The following is an 18,306-nucleotide window of genomic DNA, read 5'->3' as shown; positions in this document are numbered from 1 at the left end:
GACTATGTTACCCTCACTGAGCTTGAATCAATCGCCAGGCATTTATTAAGCATTTACTAATGTTGGACGCTGTGCTAAGTACTGGACCCTGAGAGCATCCTTGGTGGCCATCCCTCATTGCAAAATGGCAACTGAGTCCAATGTTCTTTTCATTGTCTTCATTAGACCCTGAGAAGGGGAAAGACATAGCAGTAGGTGCCTGAAACAGGGCTTAAATCCAACTCTTCCTGATTCTAAGGCCAGATCTCTGTCCACATCCACCTTGGTACACAGAACAAGACAGGCTGAGCTAGGATCTCCTCTCCATTTGGAGAAGTGACCAGAGCCAGGGTGGAAAGGGAGCTAACAGCTTGGGGTGGTCTTTGCTAAGGGCCAGTGGAAGGAGCACAGTCAGGTGAGGCTGCAGGAGCTCAGAGACAAGCGACAGTGGATGACTCCAAGTAGTAGAAGCTTCCTGAAGGAGGTGGTACTTGCTCTGGGCCTTGAAGGGTGAGCAAGCTTTGAGACAGAGTGTGTATTGGGGATGGTGGCTCAGGAACACTCGAAGAAAACACCTCCCTGGAATGCCCTCTCCCCACCAAAGCTGCCTTTACACTCAGACCACAAAGATCACCTGTAGCTGGACTCCCATCAGCCTGCCTACTCAAGGAGCTCAGAAACTTCTGATCTAGAGAAAATGGTGGATAGTTACAGATGTGGTTGACCCCAGTGCTCAAATGCCAGAGACAAATTGTGTGGAACATTCTTTGAGCTAATGACCTGAGAAATAGCCAACTCACATGATCTTCTCTCCTCTGTTCTAACTGTATCTTTAACAGTAATAGCCTGGGAGAGCCACAAGCAGATCACCAGGGTCACCTGGAGCCTCTTTCTTGCTGGCAGGTCAGACCCATCCGGGTGAGCCTCTAATGGAGAGACCCTTGAGGGTAGCAGGCACAAGACCTGGCTCCTAGTCCAGTCTAGACCTCAGAGGCCAACTTCTAGTCCAGCTCATTTTAGAGATGAGGAAACAGACCCAGACAAGGGGAGTGACTGGTCTGGGTCACGTAGCTAGTAAGGAACAGAGTCAGGATTCAAACCCAGGTGCTCTACCCCCAGCACACTGGCCTCCATGTCACAATGTGGTCCAGATTCCATGTCCCCAGCTCTTTCTGCCCGGTTGGGTGTTGGCATTGTTCAGTGTTCTTTGGGCCCATCCTGATTATTTGAGCACCCCCTCCTAGCACATGAGCCAGGGTTTATTTTTGTAGGGATCAAGTCCATGCTTGATGCCCTGCTAGAGGTGACCCTGGGTTCTTGAAGGCTTTAGAAACTCTTACTAAGCTGGAACAGCTTCAAAGAAGAGTCAGACTCAGGATAGATATCCACACTCCATGGCCATTGTCCAAGGACCAGCCTGGATAAATTTGGAGGAGCTCATAACCAGGAGGCCATCGACCAAGTGACCAGCTTCTTTGGCCTCATTCTATTATGGCAGGGTGGGGGGAGGCATCTTTGATAGAACATATATATGTATATAGCCCTGAAAGAAATCACAAATTCATGGGATTCCAGGTAGAAATAGAAATTCTGAGCAGAGAAGAGCAGATGGAGATAGGAGTCCTTAGCCTGGGGTTAGCGGGCTTGTTTTTCTTTAAATTTATTGATAACTGTATTTCAGTTTAATTGGCTTCCTTTGTAATTCTGTTATTTCACACACACACACAAGCATCACAGAATTATAATTTCTTAACTTGAAGAACCTGAGTGAGGCATTTCCCTTAGTTTTTTTTTTGGGGGGGGGGGGGGTCATTAAATATATAATGGTCTGATTTTTTTTTCTTACAAATAACCCCAGACCATTAAAGAAATGATATTAACAAATCTTTCTGCTGAAGCCCAGGGGTAGCCCACCTGCCACAGAAGGGAAGATGGTGGCCCCATCGTCCCTGTGGGACAAGGGGCTGCCTACATCCCCACACTCTTGTGTCAGGCTAGGGAGGATGGACTTTTCTTTTATCTGGATGCTCTCCACACACTCCCTACCCCCCAGTAGGGACATCCTCACTGCCAGCAACCTCTTTGTTTTCAGTCAGCAGTCATTAATGAAGTGCCTACTGTGTGCCAGACCTTGACAGGTTAGGAGCCTGAAGCTTACGGATGGGAAAAGTCAAGCATAAAAAAGTAGGGGCTAAGCCAGAACTCAGAAACACCGCCCCGTGCCCCGCCCCCATTGTGGCTCCTGATCCAACTTTCCTTTTTATAATGTTGGTTGATGCTTTTTTAAAAAGATCACTCACTTTTCAATGACTCTCCCTTCCCCCACACACAAATAATAGGAGCTCTCTCTTCTAAGAAATGAGGCGAGCACAATAAATTAAAACCTTGGCCCATCTGAAAACATCTGCCTCATTCTGCACCCGGGGTTCACCACCTAAGAGGGGGGAGACATTTTTCACTGGCAGTTCTCTGAAGTCCCATTTGGTTACTGTAGTGATCAGAATTTGGAAGTCTTTCAAGGCTATTTTGCTTTTAATAATAATATTAATTAACAATTATTGTTAATTATTAATATTTAATAATGATTTAATAATAACTAGAATTTATATAGAGCTTTTATATGTTAACTCATTTTATCCTCAAACAACCCTGTAAAGGAGGTGCTATTATTATCCTCAGAGGAGGAAACTGAGGCAGACAGTGGTTAAATGACTTGACCAGGGTCACACAGCTAGTAAGTGTCTGAGGCAGGATTTGAACTCAGGTCTTCCTGGGTCCAAGTCCAGCACTTTAGCCAGCACACCCCCAGTTGCCTTTTCATTTTCATGGTCATCATGTAAATTGTTCTCCTGGTCCTGCTTACTTCATCCTGCATCTGTTCATACAAAACTTCTGAAGTTTCATATTCATCATTTTTATGGTGCAATTGTGTTCCATTATATCAGTGTTTCTTAACCTGAGATCAATTAATTTATTTGTTAATTCATTTTGCTTGCCTTATTTATTAGAAAACAGAGCTCTGTTATGTGGGGGGGGGCGGGGAGGGAGAGTCATTGAGAAGTGAGTGGTGTTTTAAAAAGAGCATTAACCAACATTATAAAAAAGAAAGATAGTCAGAATCCAGAGCCAGGATGGGGGGTGGGGATGGTTTCTGAGTTCTGGCTCAGCCCCTGCCTTCTATGCTTGACTTTGGTTACCTCAGTCATTTTCTCAATAGAATAGGTTTCCTTTATAATCCGATATATTTCATTTTGTGGCCTTAAGAGCCCTACTCTGCCAAGGGGTCCATAGATTTCACCAAACTGCCAAGGAGTTTGTATCAGGCAGCCAGGTGGTACAGTAGACAGAGCGTTCACCTGGACCCTGGAAGACAGAGCCTTAGTAGTTATGTGACCCTGAACGAGTCACTTACCTGTCTACCTCAGTTTCCTTCTCTGTAAAGCTGTAAACTGAGCAAGTTGGACTAAATGACCTTTAAGGTACTTTGGCCACAGTCAAAGTATTTTGGCTCAAAAGGGCTGCAGCTTCTGTCTGTGAACAAAGCAGTCCCATAGGAAACAGCGGGGTAGTTCCAAAATCTCATTTTTCCTTGGATGGCCATGGTTGGTCCCTGTCATTCAGGCCTTTGCATTTTGACAAACAGTCTGCCGAATGAATAAAACCTTAAATGTCCTAATGGGGATAAATTTGTCTGCCACGGTTAAAGCAAACAACCTGTATCCAAAATAAGGCAGGATCAGGAGCTGGAGAGCCAGGATTCTGTTGACACTCCTGTTCCCAAGGCTGATATTGGGGAGAGAGAGGGAGAGAGAGAGAGAGATGAGGTGGGGGAGCGGGGGAGAGAGAGAGGGGAAGAGGAGGGGGGAGACAGAGAGAGAAGGATTAAATTAATTGCCCAAGAGGTCTGTTTTATTGGGGGGGAATAGAGAGTGAGGGTGGAAAACCATGGAGGGCTTCTTGGAGAAGGTGACATTCCCAAAGACTGTCTAAGGCTGAATCAGAGCACCCCAATGAATGGGAAGCTGAAATCCCTCTCAGGGGGGCCTTTGGACACCCAGCTGCTATTTTTAGGGCTGGGGATGTGCTATGATAAAAATAAGCCCCATCAGCCTTTGAAAAGGTTAGATTTTCCCCTTAAAGAAATATGTGCTTGGTGTCTGCTCCGCATCCCCTGCTCCCCTTGACTGTCCTTGGCAGGGAACGTGTAGGAAGCACCTGACTTGGAGAGAAGAACCAGAGAACTCCTCAAGAGCCATTTTAAGGAGACTGAAAAGGCCCCAAATAGCCAAGAAGTCCAAAGACCTCCCATCTTTCCACTTCCCTGAAATCTCGTGTGGTAGAGCAGGGAAAGGGCTTGGCTCAGAAGCAGAAGGCCCTGGGTTAGAATCCAGCTTTCTACACTTACTATATGTGTGGAGATGGCCTCAGCTTCCCTAGCTGTAAAATGGGAGGGCTGGGCTAGGTTCCTTCTGACCCTCTGAGCCACGATACTGCAATGAGGTGATTCATGACCCTAGGCTTGGCCCTTCACCTCCCCGGGCCTCAGTTTCCACAGCTGTCAGATGGGGAGATGAGCAGGGGAACTTGGACTAGACCAGATCTGGGATCTCTTTCTCTTTACCATCTGTAAAACGAGGACCCAATGTTCCCTTCCACAAAGCCCGTCCTGGTAGGCTTAATTGCCCTCCACCGCTTTACTTGCTTTTTTTTCTTTATTATTCTTTGTTCCAAAGGCCGCTTGCTGCTGTGGGTGTTGGGATCCTGCCTCAGACCTTCCCCAGCTATGGAAATCGGGTTTAAACGCCAGGCCTCTTTAGGCCTCAGTGTCCTTATTTGTAAAATGAGATAAGGGCCCTTTCAGTGATCCTATGAAATGATGGTGCTTAAAAAAAAATCAGTAAAAATTCTAAAGCAACAAAAGATCTCTTAGGGCTCTAAGGTTTTGTGTTCACTAGACTCCTAGCAAGCCACCTCCCTCCTGAAGCCCACCCTGATCTCCCACAACTGCCCAGGGCCTTTCCCCCTCCCAACGACTTTGATTTATTTTGTGCGAGAGGCATTTAGGATTAGGGCAGAGCCGGTAGAGAGCTGGGTTCTAATCCTCCTTCAGGCGCATTTTAATTTAGGTCTGGGCCCACTTGTGAGGGGGAAAGGGGGCAGGCAATTTTCTAGCACTAAAAGCTATAGAAAAGGTGCTGATCTGCACCCTATGCCAATGAAATCATTGGTCTCCAAAAATATGTATACATGTTGTCTTCCCTGATAGAATATAAGCTCCTTTGGGGTAAGAAATGGTTGAGTTTTTCTTTGTTTCTCAGGCCCCTTTCCTGGCTTTGTGTCTGGTGCCTAGGAGGTGTTTAATTAGTGCTGACTGAGTTAAGAAATGGCAGCTGGGCCTTCTTTGGAAGCCACCTTCGAGGGGATCGTGCAGGCTTGGGGGGTTTCCCTCTCTCTCAAATCCAGCTGCACTTCGGCCATCTTAGCCTGCCCCTTTAAAGTTGGCATAAATCCTCAGTGGGGTTTCTATTTTAGGTCCCATTAATTCTCCCGAAGGCTGGCACGAGCAGCCTCCCAGGCCGGAGCTCAGCCCTGCTGGACTTGTCTTGTCAGACAGGCCCGCTCCGGGCTGCATGGGACAGTCTGATCAATGGTGATCCAAGCCCCCACCCACGTGCCTGCCTTCTCCCTGCTCCGAGGAGGAGTTCCTTAGCCAGCCTGATAATTTCACTGCTCAACTGAAACGGAGGAGAGAGAACCCGCTTATGTAAGGGCTGCCTAAAAATACACACCACTCGAACGCTTCACTGACTCCAGAGTTAACTCCTGGCTTCCTGACCTCCATCCTCAGGAGTCAGACCAGGGAGGCGGGGGCCGCAGTGCAGAAGGCTGCATCTTACCCAGTCATACCAGCCCTCAAGGAGCTTCCCTTCTCCTGGGGGCAATCACTGTGTCCACAGATGAGTGGAAGCAGCTAAGCCAAGTTTGAATCCAGCCTCAGATCCTGACAGGTGTGACCCTGGGCAAGTCACTTAGCTCCGATTGCCCCTAAAACAAAACAAAACTTTGTTCTGAGAAGGGCTCCCCGGACTCCCACAAAAAGGTGAACAGCCCCTATTCTTTGCCCTCATTTCTTAGCATCTTGTCTTCAAGCAGAAGCTGGCTGACGCCTCATTGGAGAAAAGGGAGTCTTCTCCAGGTCCAGGTTGTAGGGCACTGTGATGACCCGAGGTCCCAGCCAGCTCCAAGGTTCTGAGTGATCCCTGATGGCAGAGCCATCTAACCTGTGAGGGGAGCTTGGGGTATTCAGAGCCCAGCTCAGACATCATCGAGGGCTCTTCTCCCCCCACTCTCTCAAGCTGGCTCTCGGTGCTCAGGGCCAAAATCCAGCGGGCCCTGATGAGCGATCTCAGTGGTCCCCTCTTTAAGCCTCAGTTATATGAAATGCTGGGCTTCGAAGGCCCCTCCAGCTAGATAGAATGTTGGTTTCATGGCTTAACAATATTGGTTAATTGATTAATTAAGAGAATGTAAACTCCTTGAGGCCAGGAATTGTTTTTGTTTGTTTGTCAAAGAGCCTGCCACATAGTAGTAACTTAACAAATATGGCTTGATTATTTGATAGAATGTAAGGGGCAGGGACTGTTTTTATTTGTTAAAGGGCTTGGCACATAGTAGGAGCTTAACAAATATGGCTTGATTGATTATTTGATAGAATGTAAGCTTGAGGGCAGGGACTGTTTTTATTTGTTAAAAGGCTTGGCACATAGGAGGAGCTTAACAAATATTGGTTGATTGATTGATACAATGTCAGGATCCTAAGGGCAAGAACCATTTTTTTTTTTTTGCCTTTTTATCCTCAGTGCCAAGCAAGGTACCTGTCTTAATAAATGCTTATGGATTTGCGGGTTTCGCCTCTTAAATCTGTGTGATGCTTCAGTAATAAATGGGCCTGGAATGTAGAAGCAGTGTGATACAGTAGGTAGAACCCCAGAACCTGAGTTCAAATCCTGCCATTGTGCCTTTTGGCAAGTCCCCTTGGTTCCCAGCCTCTCCAGCTTGTTGAGTCAGTGGATCCATCTTCCCTTGGGGAAGCTCTGTCCAAGCTGGAGGAATGCCCCTCCCCATCCCAGCTCAGCCCCAGGGCCAGGCCAATCCTGGGCTTAGCGTAGGGACATGGGAACAGGAGCAGGCTAAGAGCTGGATGCTTTTATTATTTTCCACACAAAACAACAGCCTTTAGGAAGCAGGGACTTCTTCCTCCACCTCGGGCACCGATTTACCTTGGGCCAAAGAACACATTTGTAAGCTTCTTTATGAACCATCAGAACTGTGTGTTTTTTATGTGGACTTGAAGGAAGCACAGTACATTTTGTGGCTTTTGTTTTAGCCCAATAAATTGATTGATTGGAGGAATTTTCACCGAATCTCAGAGAGGGAAGAGATGTTGACAGCCCTCTGTTCCAAAAGACATCCACAAAACGTTGGGACCTGTATATGGGAGGGAAAGAAAGTGACTTGGCCAGGGTCACACAGCCAGAAGGGGGCCAGGCTGGGTTTTGAACCCGGGTCCTCTGCCCTCTTCCTCCTCTGCCCCGCAGCTGCAGTTCTCGTTGGCTGAGAGGGGGGCAGAAGATGTGAGCAGCTCCCTCTCAGCCCCGGCCTTCCGTTCCCATCTGTAAAGTCTCTTTAGCTCACCCTGTTCCCCAGCCTCGGCTGTTCCACTAAGCTGCCCCCTCGGATGACCTGCCTATGGGAAAATGTGGAAATTAATCCCACAAATTGGGCTTTCAGGATTAGCCATAGCGGGGCGGCCCCTCATCCCCTCTCGCATGGCCTGCTGAGGCCCTGGCTTGGTCACCATGGCTACTGAAGCTGGGTTGCCCTGGGAACCTGAGCAGCCATGTTCAGATTTCACAAAATGGTCCATGGCCAAGGATGGGGGGAGGGGTTGCTGAGGAGCAGGTGGGAGACGGGACGGGCCAAGGGCTTTGGGAGGGGAGGGGGCAGCAGATCCCCGACCCACTAGGCAGGCTGGCCCCTACTCAAGACTGCATCTTCATCTACTTAAAAGATCTCCCAGGCCCTGCCTAATTTACATTCTGGGAATATTGCCTGGAGTCAGTCAGGGAGAATTTATTAAGCACCTGCTGTATGCAGAGCCTCGTGGTACATACATCCTGTGAGGGATATCAGTGGTGGAAGTGGGGTTGCCTTGTAGTGCATCGGATAGAGCCCTGGGCTCTATTCAGGAAGAGCTGAGTTCAGATTCAGCCGAAGATGTGACCTGAGCACGTCATATAATGGCTCGCAGCCCCAGTTTCTTCATTCATAAAATGGGGGTGGTGATAATAGCATCTATGCCTTATGATTGTTGGGAGGATCAGCGACGATCATCGTAAAGCACTTTGCAACCCTTAAGCCCCATGGCAGTGCTGGCGATGGTTATTAAAGAACCCGGGGTGGGCAGTCCACACTGCCTCACCTGTAAACAGGAGGTGGTTGGGTGTGTTTGTAGGCAGCAGAAAGGAGACAGGGAAAGACCGTCCAATAGTACAAGTGGGGATGAGATGGGCGGCAGCCTGCTGGAGGAGCCAGGACGGGATAGGATTCTGGGTGCATGTAGAGGGGTCTGCCTTGGCAAGACCCATTCAGCAGTGGAAGGGGGGGAAGATGGCTGAGTGATCTCAGAGGATGAGCTCGTGGTCCAAAGCCTCCCTCTGTGAAGTACAAGGCGTGGTGGGTGAGGGAGGGGGAAAGGAAGGCTACCATGGCAGGTGTGAGCAGAGAAGAGATGGTTTGCAGTAGCTGATGTGGAGAGCGCATAGAGCGTCCATTAGGGAAGAGGCAGATGGCTGAGAGGACAGTCCAGCTGAGATTAAATAGATTTGTAATAGACTTCAGATGACTTTCTCTAGCTCCAATCAACAGCATGTGAATAGGAATCAAGGATGCACATGATGGCAGCGATCTAGGGCTGAGTTTTGTGATGGGTGATAGGAATGAGAGAATCCAAAATGGAGGATACCGTAGCATCCGCTAGAACTGTTCACCAAAAAGTCGGGGAGATAGGTAAGGGAAAAGAAGTAGCCAGTGATGGGATGATGGTCCAGAGGAAGGGGAGGGGAAGAAATGGAGGTCAAGGTGAGGGTGAAGGGAGCCTGGAATGATAACAGATTATGATCAAGTAAAGACATGACAGTTCATAAATATAGAAGTCTAAATGCTTATGAGTGATAACAAGATTTGTAGGTGGCCAAAGTGGAATGGAGGAGTGGGGGACTGGGGAACCAGCCTTAGGACATGATTAAATCCCCCAGGACTAACTGCTGGGTGCTCATGGTCCGGCCCACTTTCCTTTACAGAGCTGCCGTCCTCAGAGCAACTCAGTGTGGCCGACGCAACATGGCTAGCCTTGAACGTCGTGTCCGGTGGGGGAAGCTTCTCAAGCTCCCAGCCCATTGGGGTAACCAAGATCGCCAAGTCAGTGATTGCCCCCCTGGCTGACCAGAATATCTCTGTGTTCATGCTTTCTACCTATCAGACGGATTTCATCTTGGTAAGCTGCACATTGGAGACATTCCAAGCACATCTACACTGGCCTAGGATTTGGCCATTTTAACTAACCCTACCCCCTCTGAGTTCATTTTCCAACCCTTCTTCCCCTGTAGACACTCGCTCCTTTCTCTTGGTTGCCATATAACCTGGACCATTTCAGAGGCCTAGAATACAGTCTGTCGTATAAAAATAATAGATTTTTCCAGGCCTCCTATCATCTCCTGCTTTTTTGTTTTAAAGCTAGAGCCTGGGTACCATTTTATTTGCATGGATGACTGTTGAATAGAATTTGGATAGAAATTATGCAAGGTATTTTGAAGACTTATTTAAATTGGTTTCATCACATCCCTTCCCTTTGGGGGCCCCCACCCCTCTCCCCACAGTCTGACACTGGAGGATTCTCCAGCTTCTTTCTTCTATACCCTCCTTTCTGGCAGCAGAGAGCTTTGGGAATAAGTCCAGGGAGGGAGGAGCAGAAAAGCCTTTCCCTCTTCCTTTCTGTCTGAAATCATAAAATTACAAATTGTCTGAACTGGGAAGAACTTTAGTGTGCCATGTGCCCACCCACCCACCCACCTTAGTCTAGCCTGCATCTCTTACACAGATGAGGACATTGAGTTCCAGGGAAGAAAAGGTCTTTGACACATTCCCTGCACAGTTGCCTGACTCTCCCCAAATTCCGCACTCCCTATCCTCCCCCAGGTACGCGAGCGAGACCTGCCCTTTGTCACACACACCTTGGCGGCCGAGTTCACCATACTTCGGGTTGTCAATGGGGAGACGGTAGCAGCCGACAACCTGGGTATCACCAATGGCTTTGTGAAACCCAAGATGGGTAAGAGGAGGCGGCATCCCTGAGGTTCTGGGCGGAGAAGAGGGGTATCTTAGCAAAAACAAGTCTGTCTTCCCTTCCCTTGCCTATGGACTTTGCCCATACCAAAAAATCTCATTCTTATGGGAGGCCCTGTTGTCCCTTGGGAACCTGCCCTTAGGTCTTGCCAGCCAGTACGGATCACCCCTGGGCAAACCCCGTCTGGCCTTTCTTCTCCGGGGGGAAGCCGTAGTCCTTGGCTTGTTGGTCAGTGTTTCGTCTTCTCTGTTTTCTCTTCCAGTTCAGAGGCCGGTCATCCACCCTCTTTCCAGCCCCAGTAACATGTTCTGTGTCACCAGCCTAGACCCAGATACGCTGCCCACCGTGGCCACACTCCTGATGGACGTCATGTTTTACTCCAGTGGGTAGGTCCTCACCTGAGAGGGAGAAGGAAGCCAGCACTCATGCCTTGGTGAGGGAGGTTCTGGGAAGGAAATAGGAAAGGGAGAGATTCAGCCCCTGGTCTGGCAGAGGAGACCCGGTCCCTGCCCTCAGAGAACCCTTGCTCTGATAGGGAAGATGCCACAAGCCTTCTTGGAACTATCCAGTCTTAAAAGAGAAGCTGTGGCATAATTGGGGCAGGTAGGTGGTGTCATAGAGCACAGAGCGCTGGGCCTGGAGTCAGGAAGACTCATCTTCCTGAGTTCAAATCCAGCCTCAGACACTTAATAGTTGTGTGACCCTGGGCAAGTCACTTCACCCTGTGTGCCTCAGTTTCCTCATCTGTAAAATGAGCTGGAGAAGGAAAGGGCAAACCACTCCAGTATCTTTGCCAAGAAAGCCCCAAAGGGGGTCATGGAAAGTCAGACGCAACTGAACAGCAGCAGAAATGTTTATCGAGTTTAAATGGCCTCAGTAATCCCAACTAGTAGATGAATCTTAGCACACAGTAAGGATTTAATACATATTTGTCAATTTGGTAAAATACTATTTTGTTGGATTTTACTTGTGAATATTCTTTGGCATTTTTCCCTCCTCACACTGACATTCTTAACCCGGTTTTGCCCTGGAGCATCAGCGCTTCAGAATCCCTAAGGGTGGATCCCTAAGGAGCGTACCCTCCATTGACACAGTGTTACAGCCCTCCTGAGTCTTCATAAGCTCCTCAGAGTCCCCTGGGGGTGAGCCTCCCCCTGCCCCCGCCCCCTGCTTAGCTGCAGATGCCAGACAGACGTTGGGGTAGGACCACCCTCTGAGATTCTGCAGTCACATCTTGGGCATCATTGGGCATCACTGGGCACCAACGTGGAGACAGATATGGAGTGTGATGTCTAAGAAGGGAGGTGAGCCAGCCCCCAGCCTGGGCATCTACCAGCCCTAACAATGTCTCCTTTATGTTCTGGAGATCAGAGTCCCCTACAAATACCCCAAGACCCTGAAAGCCAGGAAATTCTTGGCCAAGTGCAAGCTCAGGCAGTGGCAGTGAATGAGCCACCAAGACACTGGGGAGTGGTAATAATTATGCTTTGGGCAGGGGTGGGGTTGATCTGAACAGTAGTTTCACCACTGTAGTGATTTCCCAAGTGAGGAGATGCCCTCGACCAGTGTAGATCAGCACCTGACTTATTACCTACAGTCTTAGAGAGAGGTGTCAAACCCAGGGCCTGTGAGCAACTCCGAAGTGGGCCCGAGCCAGATTAAAATGTAATTGGGAAATATTTAACAAAAAAAAATTAGAATAAAACATCATGTTCACGTGTGGTTGTCTAAATATGCAGCCCTCAGGCATCCTTATGGATTTTTTAGTGGCCCCCACTGTTACTGGGCTTAGTTAGAGAGTATCCTGGGGCCTGGGAAGATTAAGTGATTTTCCTGGGGTCACAGACCCCTTGATGTGTCGATCAAGACTTGAACCCAGGCGAGTTTTCCTGACTCGGAAGCTGGCTTTCTATCTGCTAGGCTACATAATGAAGATGATAATTAGGATCATTATTATGATAGTATAAAAAGCTCTCAAAATACAAATATCTAGCAGGAAAAAAAAAAATCAAAACCAGGTGGGACCAGGATGGTGATCATCCCCATAATCCTCTCTTACTGGAGCTGACCCAAGGATGATTTCCCAGAGCCTATGGAGAAGAGCACAATTACAGAAAATTGTAATAAGTTGATCATTAAATATGTACATTATATGTATATATTGTATGTATATGTTACATATTTTTTTTAAATTCCCCATGTAGTAGTCCACAGAACATTAAATGTAAGAAAATAAAAGCCAGCTAAGTTATTTCTTGGGAGGCAGCTGTGCAGAGTGAATAGAGAAATGACCTCAGAGCCAGAAAGACCTGGAAGATCTGGGTTCAGGTCTTACCTCGGGCTCTCTTACCGCCCTGAGCAAGGCCTCTCACATCCCAGTACTCTGAACCATTTTCCAGGACTGTGAGGGGTGGAGAGAAGGTGCTGACCTACTCTAGGAGAAGGGCTTTCTTCACCTGAGGAGTCCCTACACCAGTAAAATCACTGGTCTAGTCCCTAACCCTATCTCTGTCCTAATAGCAAGGTACCAACTTGTCTCAGTTTCCGTCAGAATTCCATCAAAAAGTTGAAAAGCAGGAGATAATTAAAATAGTATAATAAATCATAAATTAAAATAATACAATATAATAACATAGTGAAAATAACAAAAAGCTGAAAAGCAGGAGGAGATAAAAATAAGACACCTGTTAACTCAGTCTGAACTTCTCATGACATTGTCCCCAGTTTACAGATAGGTACACTGAGTCTTGGAGGTGGGAGGCGACGCCCAGGTTCAGACCACCATTTTATTACAGAATCAAGACCAGGGTTTTCCTGAGGCCTTGACCTCACTTTTACTCCCCTTTGGCGGCTGGGGGTGGTGTGGGAGTCTAGGGGTCAGTGATCTGGCCACCGTTGATCAGCCTCTCTCCCCGGTGTCCCCAGAGTGAAGGAGTCCGTGGTAGGCAACGAGGACTGTGGCCACATCCGCTTTTTCTCCTTCTCCTTGATCGAAGGCTATATTTCCTTAGTGATGGACGTGCAGACCCAGCAGAGGTGAGGCCTAGGGCTTGGGGCAGGGGGCGGCAAGGGCTGGGGCTCCCCACCACCACATCTTCATGTTAGATCTAGCTACCATTGGCATCCCAGAGGGATGTGGGAGAGACCACAGAAACACACACCTGAATATCAGGGATTTGTCGAGACCCAAGGGGCCTGGGTGGGCTGGAATTTCATGCCTCCTTCATTCAGAGCCGCTTCATGTCCTAGAACCTGGAGGGTGATCGGTGCAGAGCAGACGTCTGTCCCAGATGTCTCAGGCCCATCCTGGGCAGCACCTGCATCATCAGCTTAGTGCTCAGGGTCCCAGATCCTGAGCTGTCACCTCCTCCAGTCCCTCGGACCCTCTGACCAATTCTGTCCCCAGGTCTCCTTCCATTGTAACTGTCTAAGACTGAGGCAAGCCTCGGGGGAATTTGATGGTGGGGAGGCAAGAGACCAGAAGGCTTCTCTCTTAACATTGTCCAAAAGTCCCCTGCCATTTTCCCCTTTTCCATCTGTCCATTTGAATGTTGTGAGAGTGAGAGAAGACAGGAAGTAAAGGCAGATGTGAAAGTCCTGAGGCTGTTGAGGGATGCTGAGCTAGACACCAGCTGTATACAATCATTGCTCCCTCTCTTCTGGGCCAAAGCAGGCAGGCAGGGGGCCACAGAGAGGAGGGCCTGGGGGATGACAGACATCCCAGACACACGGGCGCTCGTCTTGGCTAACGGAGGCCTTTGGTACATATCCCTTTCCAAGGTTCCCAAATAATCTGTTGTTCACGAGTGCATCTGGAGAACTCTGGAAAATGGTGCGGATTGGAGGACAGCCCCTTGGCTTTGGTAAGTAGCTCCAAGCTCTTACTGAATGCTTCCCGAGGGTCAGGCGCTGTGTGATTCAACCTCGCCTGGCCTCCGGTGTTCTTATCTGTACGACGGGTGTCGTGAGCAAAGGAGACCTTGAAGAGAGATTGGGAGGAGGAGGATGACGATTCCAGTGACAGCATTATGCCAACATGATCTGGTTAATCCCATTTTACAGATCAGGATGGTGAGGTGGGGGTGAAGTGACTTGGCCAGGGTCACGCAGCTAGTCAGTGTCTGCAGCGAAATTTGAACTCGAGTCTTCCTGGCTCTGACTCTGTCCAGCACACCACAAGTCACCAGCAGTCTCCTGTGGTCCCTTCTAGCCTTAACCTAATGGTCCTAAGACATTTCCTGAAATTTCCTGGGCCTCCCCTCCCTCACTTCTAAAATGAGGGGTTGGTCCCTCCCGTCCCTGGAGCTTCAGCCCTCAGGAGCAGCACAAGATGGTGGCCAGGTCACCCCATGGCGCTCCAGCACCCAGGCGTGTGCAGAGAGCGACGTTTCTCCTGTAGGGAAGGACAGCTAAGCCACGTGATGAGATGGGCACGTGGTAGAATTTGGTGGAAGGAAAGAGGAAAAATCCCCCAGGATTCCCCAAGCCCTGGCCTGTGGCCACACACCTGCCCACGGAGGAGTGAACCTTGGGGCACGGAGCTGAGGGACAAGGGACTCTTCTGGCTTCTCATTCTCGATCCAGAAGGGAACTTAGGAGCCATCTGAGCAATGGAACATTCTGTGCTCATAGTCCCCACAGGCAGGAAGTCAAGAGAGAGCCAGGGTTTGACCCCGAGTCCTTGGACCCCGTTCTCCAGTGCACAAAGGGTGTCTGGAGCACGGACCGTCTCTGGAAGGCAGCAGAGTTGTCTGACTTGGCAGGAGGGAGGAAGGTGGAGATATTAGCCTGGAAAAGGGAATAGGGCCCAGACTATGGAGGGCTCAGAAACAGTGAGCTTTGGTGTTCCTAGATGAATGTGGGATCGTCGCTCAGATCTCAGAGCCTCTGGCGGCCGCCGACATCCCCGCCTACTACATCAGTACTTTTAAGTTCGACCATGCGTTGGTAAGTCTCCAACCCATTGGGGGGGGGCGGTGTGGGGGACCCCAAGGTGCTTACTGTCTCCACTGCCCCCACAGGTACCCGAAGAAAACATCAAGGGTGTCATCAACGCCTTGAAAGTCAGTCAAGCGGAGAAGCATTAGACGCCCCCCTCTCCCCTCTCCCCCCAGCTCCCTGTCCTTTCTGTGCTTCCCTCCCCTCCACCCCCAACACTCTTCCTGCAGTATTTCTCAAACCAGAAAATGGTCCGAAGAGACCCCCATGAACAGAGCCGGCAAGGCAGGGCTCTGAAGGAGCCCCCATCGCCCTGGGGCTGTGAGCGCTGAGGGCCAGTGTGGGCCTGAAGTTTGGGGTGGGTGGGTGTGTGTGTGGACATCGACAGCCCTCCTTGCTTCTCTGGAATTCAAAGCCACCATGGATGGGCACAGACCCCCGACCTCCCACAGATGAAGCAAGAAAGGGGAGGCGCACCCACGCCCAGCTCTTCCCCCTCCTCGCCTCAGTAGAGACAGAAAGACGGGAAGAAGTCACCATCTCCCAAGAGGCTGCCAGTTGGCAGTGAACGGTAGTCGGATGATGGGAGGGGACATTCTTTTCTAAGTCTGGCATGAGACTAAGAGCCCTCGGAATGCTCTCGCCTGGCCCGTTCTTCAAGTCCGGGGGGTTCTCTTCTTTCAGGCTTCCTCAGTTTTCAGGGGAGTCAGTGGGAGGTGGCCAAGGCTGAACCCCATGGCCTCAGAGCTTCTGGTTTCCTCCTTATGTCACACACACACACACCATTGGCACAGCCCATTCCCCCATTGCTTGGCCCCTGTCCCATCACTCCTAGGACCCACATGGTTCAGCTAGTCTGCTGAGCCTGAAGGAGAGTGTCTCCTCAGCCTCTCCCAGTCTTTAGAAGGAGCTGGCACCCCGGGGAGCAGGGGAGGTAGTGGATTCCCCTGCGGGCCTGAAGTGAGGGAGTATGGTTTTGTCCTTACTAGCAACTCTGCCTAGATTGTCACCCCAGAACCTCCCTCCTGAGCCCCAGAGGGTGCGGGAATGTGGTGTGGTAAAGAAGGATCCTCCACTAGGGTGATTTTAATTTGCCCCCGATGATCCCTTTGGCTCTTCTGCTACTGCTGGGTCACCTAGGCTGGGTGTCTTCACTGAGACCCTCCAGGAAAATCACTTCCTCCCCCTCCTATCCCCTCCCCCAGAGTTGTAAAACCACACAGCCAAAGGTACTTAGAACTGCTGGCCCAGCAGCATCAATCCTTCTCCAGCCATCTGTAGCCTCCCGCCACACGAGCCACACCTTGAGGATGGCCCACACTCCCCCTCACCCTTAGCCACCCTCTATTTGGCCACAGGGGCTCCATGTGCTTCGGAGAGGAGGAGCTCGCTGGCCTGTTGTCAGGTCCAAGGCCTGCTCCCAGAACTTTCCACTAGTTGACCCTGTGGTCTGACCTGCCACTTCCCCACCACCCCCTCCCTTGCCTTCCCCAGAGTCCTGCACAACAGGAGAGACTCCCCACCCCCCATCTTCCAGTAAAAGTAGTTGTCACGCTGTCCTAGGGGATACCCCCTTGAGCGGCTTCAACCTGTAAGACCATAATATACCCAGGGAAGAACTAGCACGTAACAGTGCTAGAGGCCTGACAGCACTCAGGCTCTGTTCCCCCCCCAAAAAAAAAAACCCAGAATCTGTCCATCCTTGAGGCAGGGGGGGTGGTCTCATACCCTCTCAAGGCCTTAGGTTTCATTGGGCCAAAGGCCTGTGCCCCCATTGATGACCAACAGCCAGCAACTATATCTGCTAAGACTCATGTCTCCCCTGGAGGCCTCTCTGAGGCCCATCCTGTCCCTGCTACCCCCACCCCTTATTCCAGAGCTGTATCCTGTGCTCTTTAGAGGAAGGTGAAAAGCTGGTGCCTCCCTGTACCCCATCAGCCTCTCCCTCGGTACCTGGGCCACCCTCCCTCGCCCTAGACCATGTGGCATTCATCAAGCAATTACTTGAACTCAGAGGCCACTTTAATGAGCCTTAATAGAAAGAGAAAATAATAACCTTGTTTTAGTTTCTTATTTAAAGTGTATTTTGCACTCAGGCTGTTTTAGTAAAGTTAATCTGGTGGTGTGGGAGGGGAGAGAGGGAGCCCTTTTCAGTGAGGGCTGGGGCTGCAGAGGACCGCTTCCCCCTCCCCCCCATCTCTCCCATCCACCCTCCATCCCCCTCAAACTCACACATCCAAATGTCCTGAGCCACACAAAGTCCACGGTCAGCATGCCCAGCTTGGGTGTGTACTCCTGGGACTGGGGATGAGCAGGTGAGGGTGGGAGGGGAGACCAAAGAGAAGGAAAAACAGGCTGTGGAACATGGTGGGGAGGATGTTTCCATTGACTTGGGCTCCCCAAGCCCACTCTCCTCTCGGGTGTGTGACCAGAGCAGCAGATCTGTCCTCAAGGACACAGGCTTTCTGCTCTGGTTTCCATCCAGAAACCACCAAAGGGGATCCAGAGAATCCCAAGGAGGGTCCCACGACCACCACTGTTCCTGGCCTCCCCAGCTCCTTCCCTTATGCCCTTCTTGCCAAGGTCAGTAGAGTTGCACTGTTTCTCAGAAACACGATGAAGACCCTTTTTCCCTGATTCGTTTTTTCCAGGGGGTTGAGGAGAGGGGCCCAGTGAGCTGCTTCCCCCATCATGCACTCAGCCCATTCTCACCCTGAACCTGCTAGAGGGAGCCTGTCTGGGCTTCTGTTCGCAAGGGATGGAGAGAAGAGTGGATGGAGGGAGGACGGGGGCATGGAGCTCTCCTTCAGGATCCATTTCGATTTGTCTCATCATGGAAGCTTCCCCCTCCCCCCCCTTTAAAAAATTACCGTCTTTGATTTTGCACAAAACTCTGAAATAACCAAAAGCTGTCAATTCCTTGCTGGTCCCTAGAGGGGAAGGTGTCAGGGAAGTGAGGGCCGGCAAGCCACAGCTGTCTGGTC

At 50.1% G+C, this 18,306-nt stretch overlaps 1 protein-coding gene across 1 annotated transcript in view; it reads left to right on the top strand.

The window, feature by feature from the left end:
* The window catches only part of CASTOR2 (cytosolic arginine sensor for mTORC1 subunit 2), a 100,441-nt gene extending 83,049 nt beyond the window's left edge, over positions 1–17,392 (top strand). The window contains exons 3-9 of the mRNA XM_036767110.1: positions 9,342–9,535; positions 10,237–10,369; positions 10,647–10,770; positions 13,310–13,420; positions 14,165–14,247; positions 15,237–15,331; positions 15,406–17,392. Of these exons, the coding sequence (XP_036623005.1) occupies positions 9,342–9,535; positions 10,237–10,369; positions 10,647–10,770; positions 13,310–13,420; positions 14,165–14,247; positions 15,237–15,331; positions 15,406–15,471 (806 nt within the window). The 3' untranslated portion in view covers positions 15,472–17,392. The remainder of the gene's footprint in view (positions 1–9,341; positions 9,536–10,236; positions 10,370–10,646; positions 10,771–13,309; positions 13,421–14,164; positions 14,248–15,236; positions 15,332–15,405) is intronic.
* The last annotated feature ends 914 nt before the right edge of the window (positions 17,393–18,306 follow it).

This window comes from Trichosurus vulpecula, chromosome 7 (genome assembly GCF_011100635.1).
Source record: "Trichosurus vulpecula isolate mTriVul1 chromosome 7, mTriVul1.pri, whole genome shotgun sequence".
NCBI lineage: Eukaryota > Metazoa > Chordata > Mammalia > Diprotodontia > Phalangeridae > Trichosurus > Trichosurus vulpecula.
Note: the sequence above shows the minus strand (reverse complement) of the source record. Positions and strands in the feature narration are given on the sequence as shown.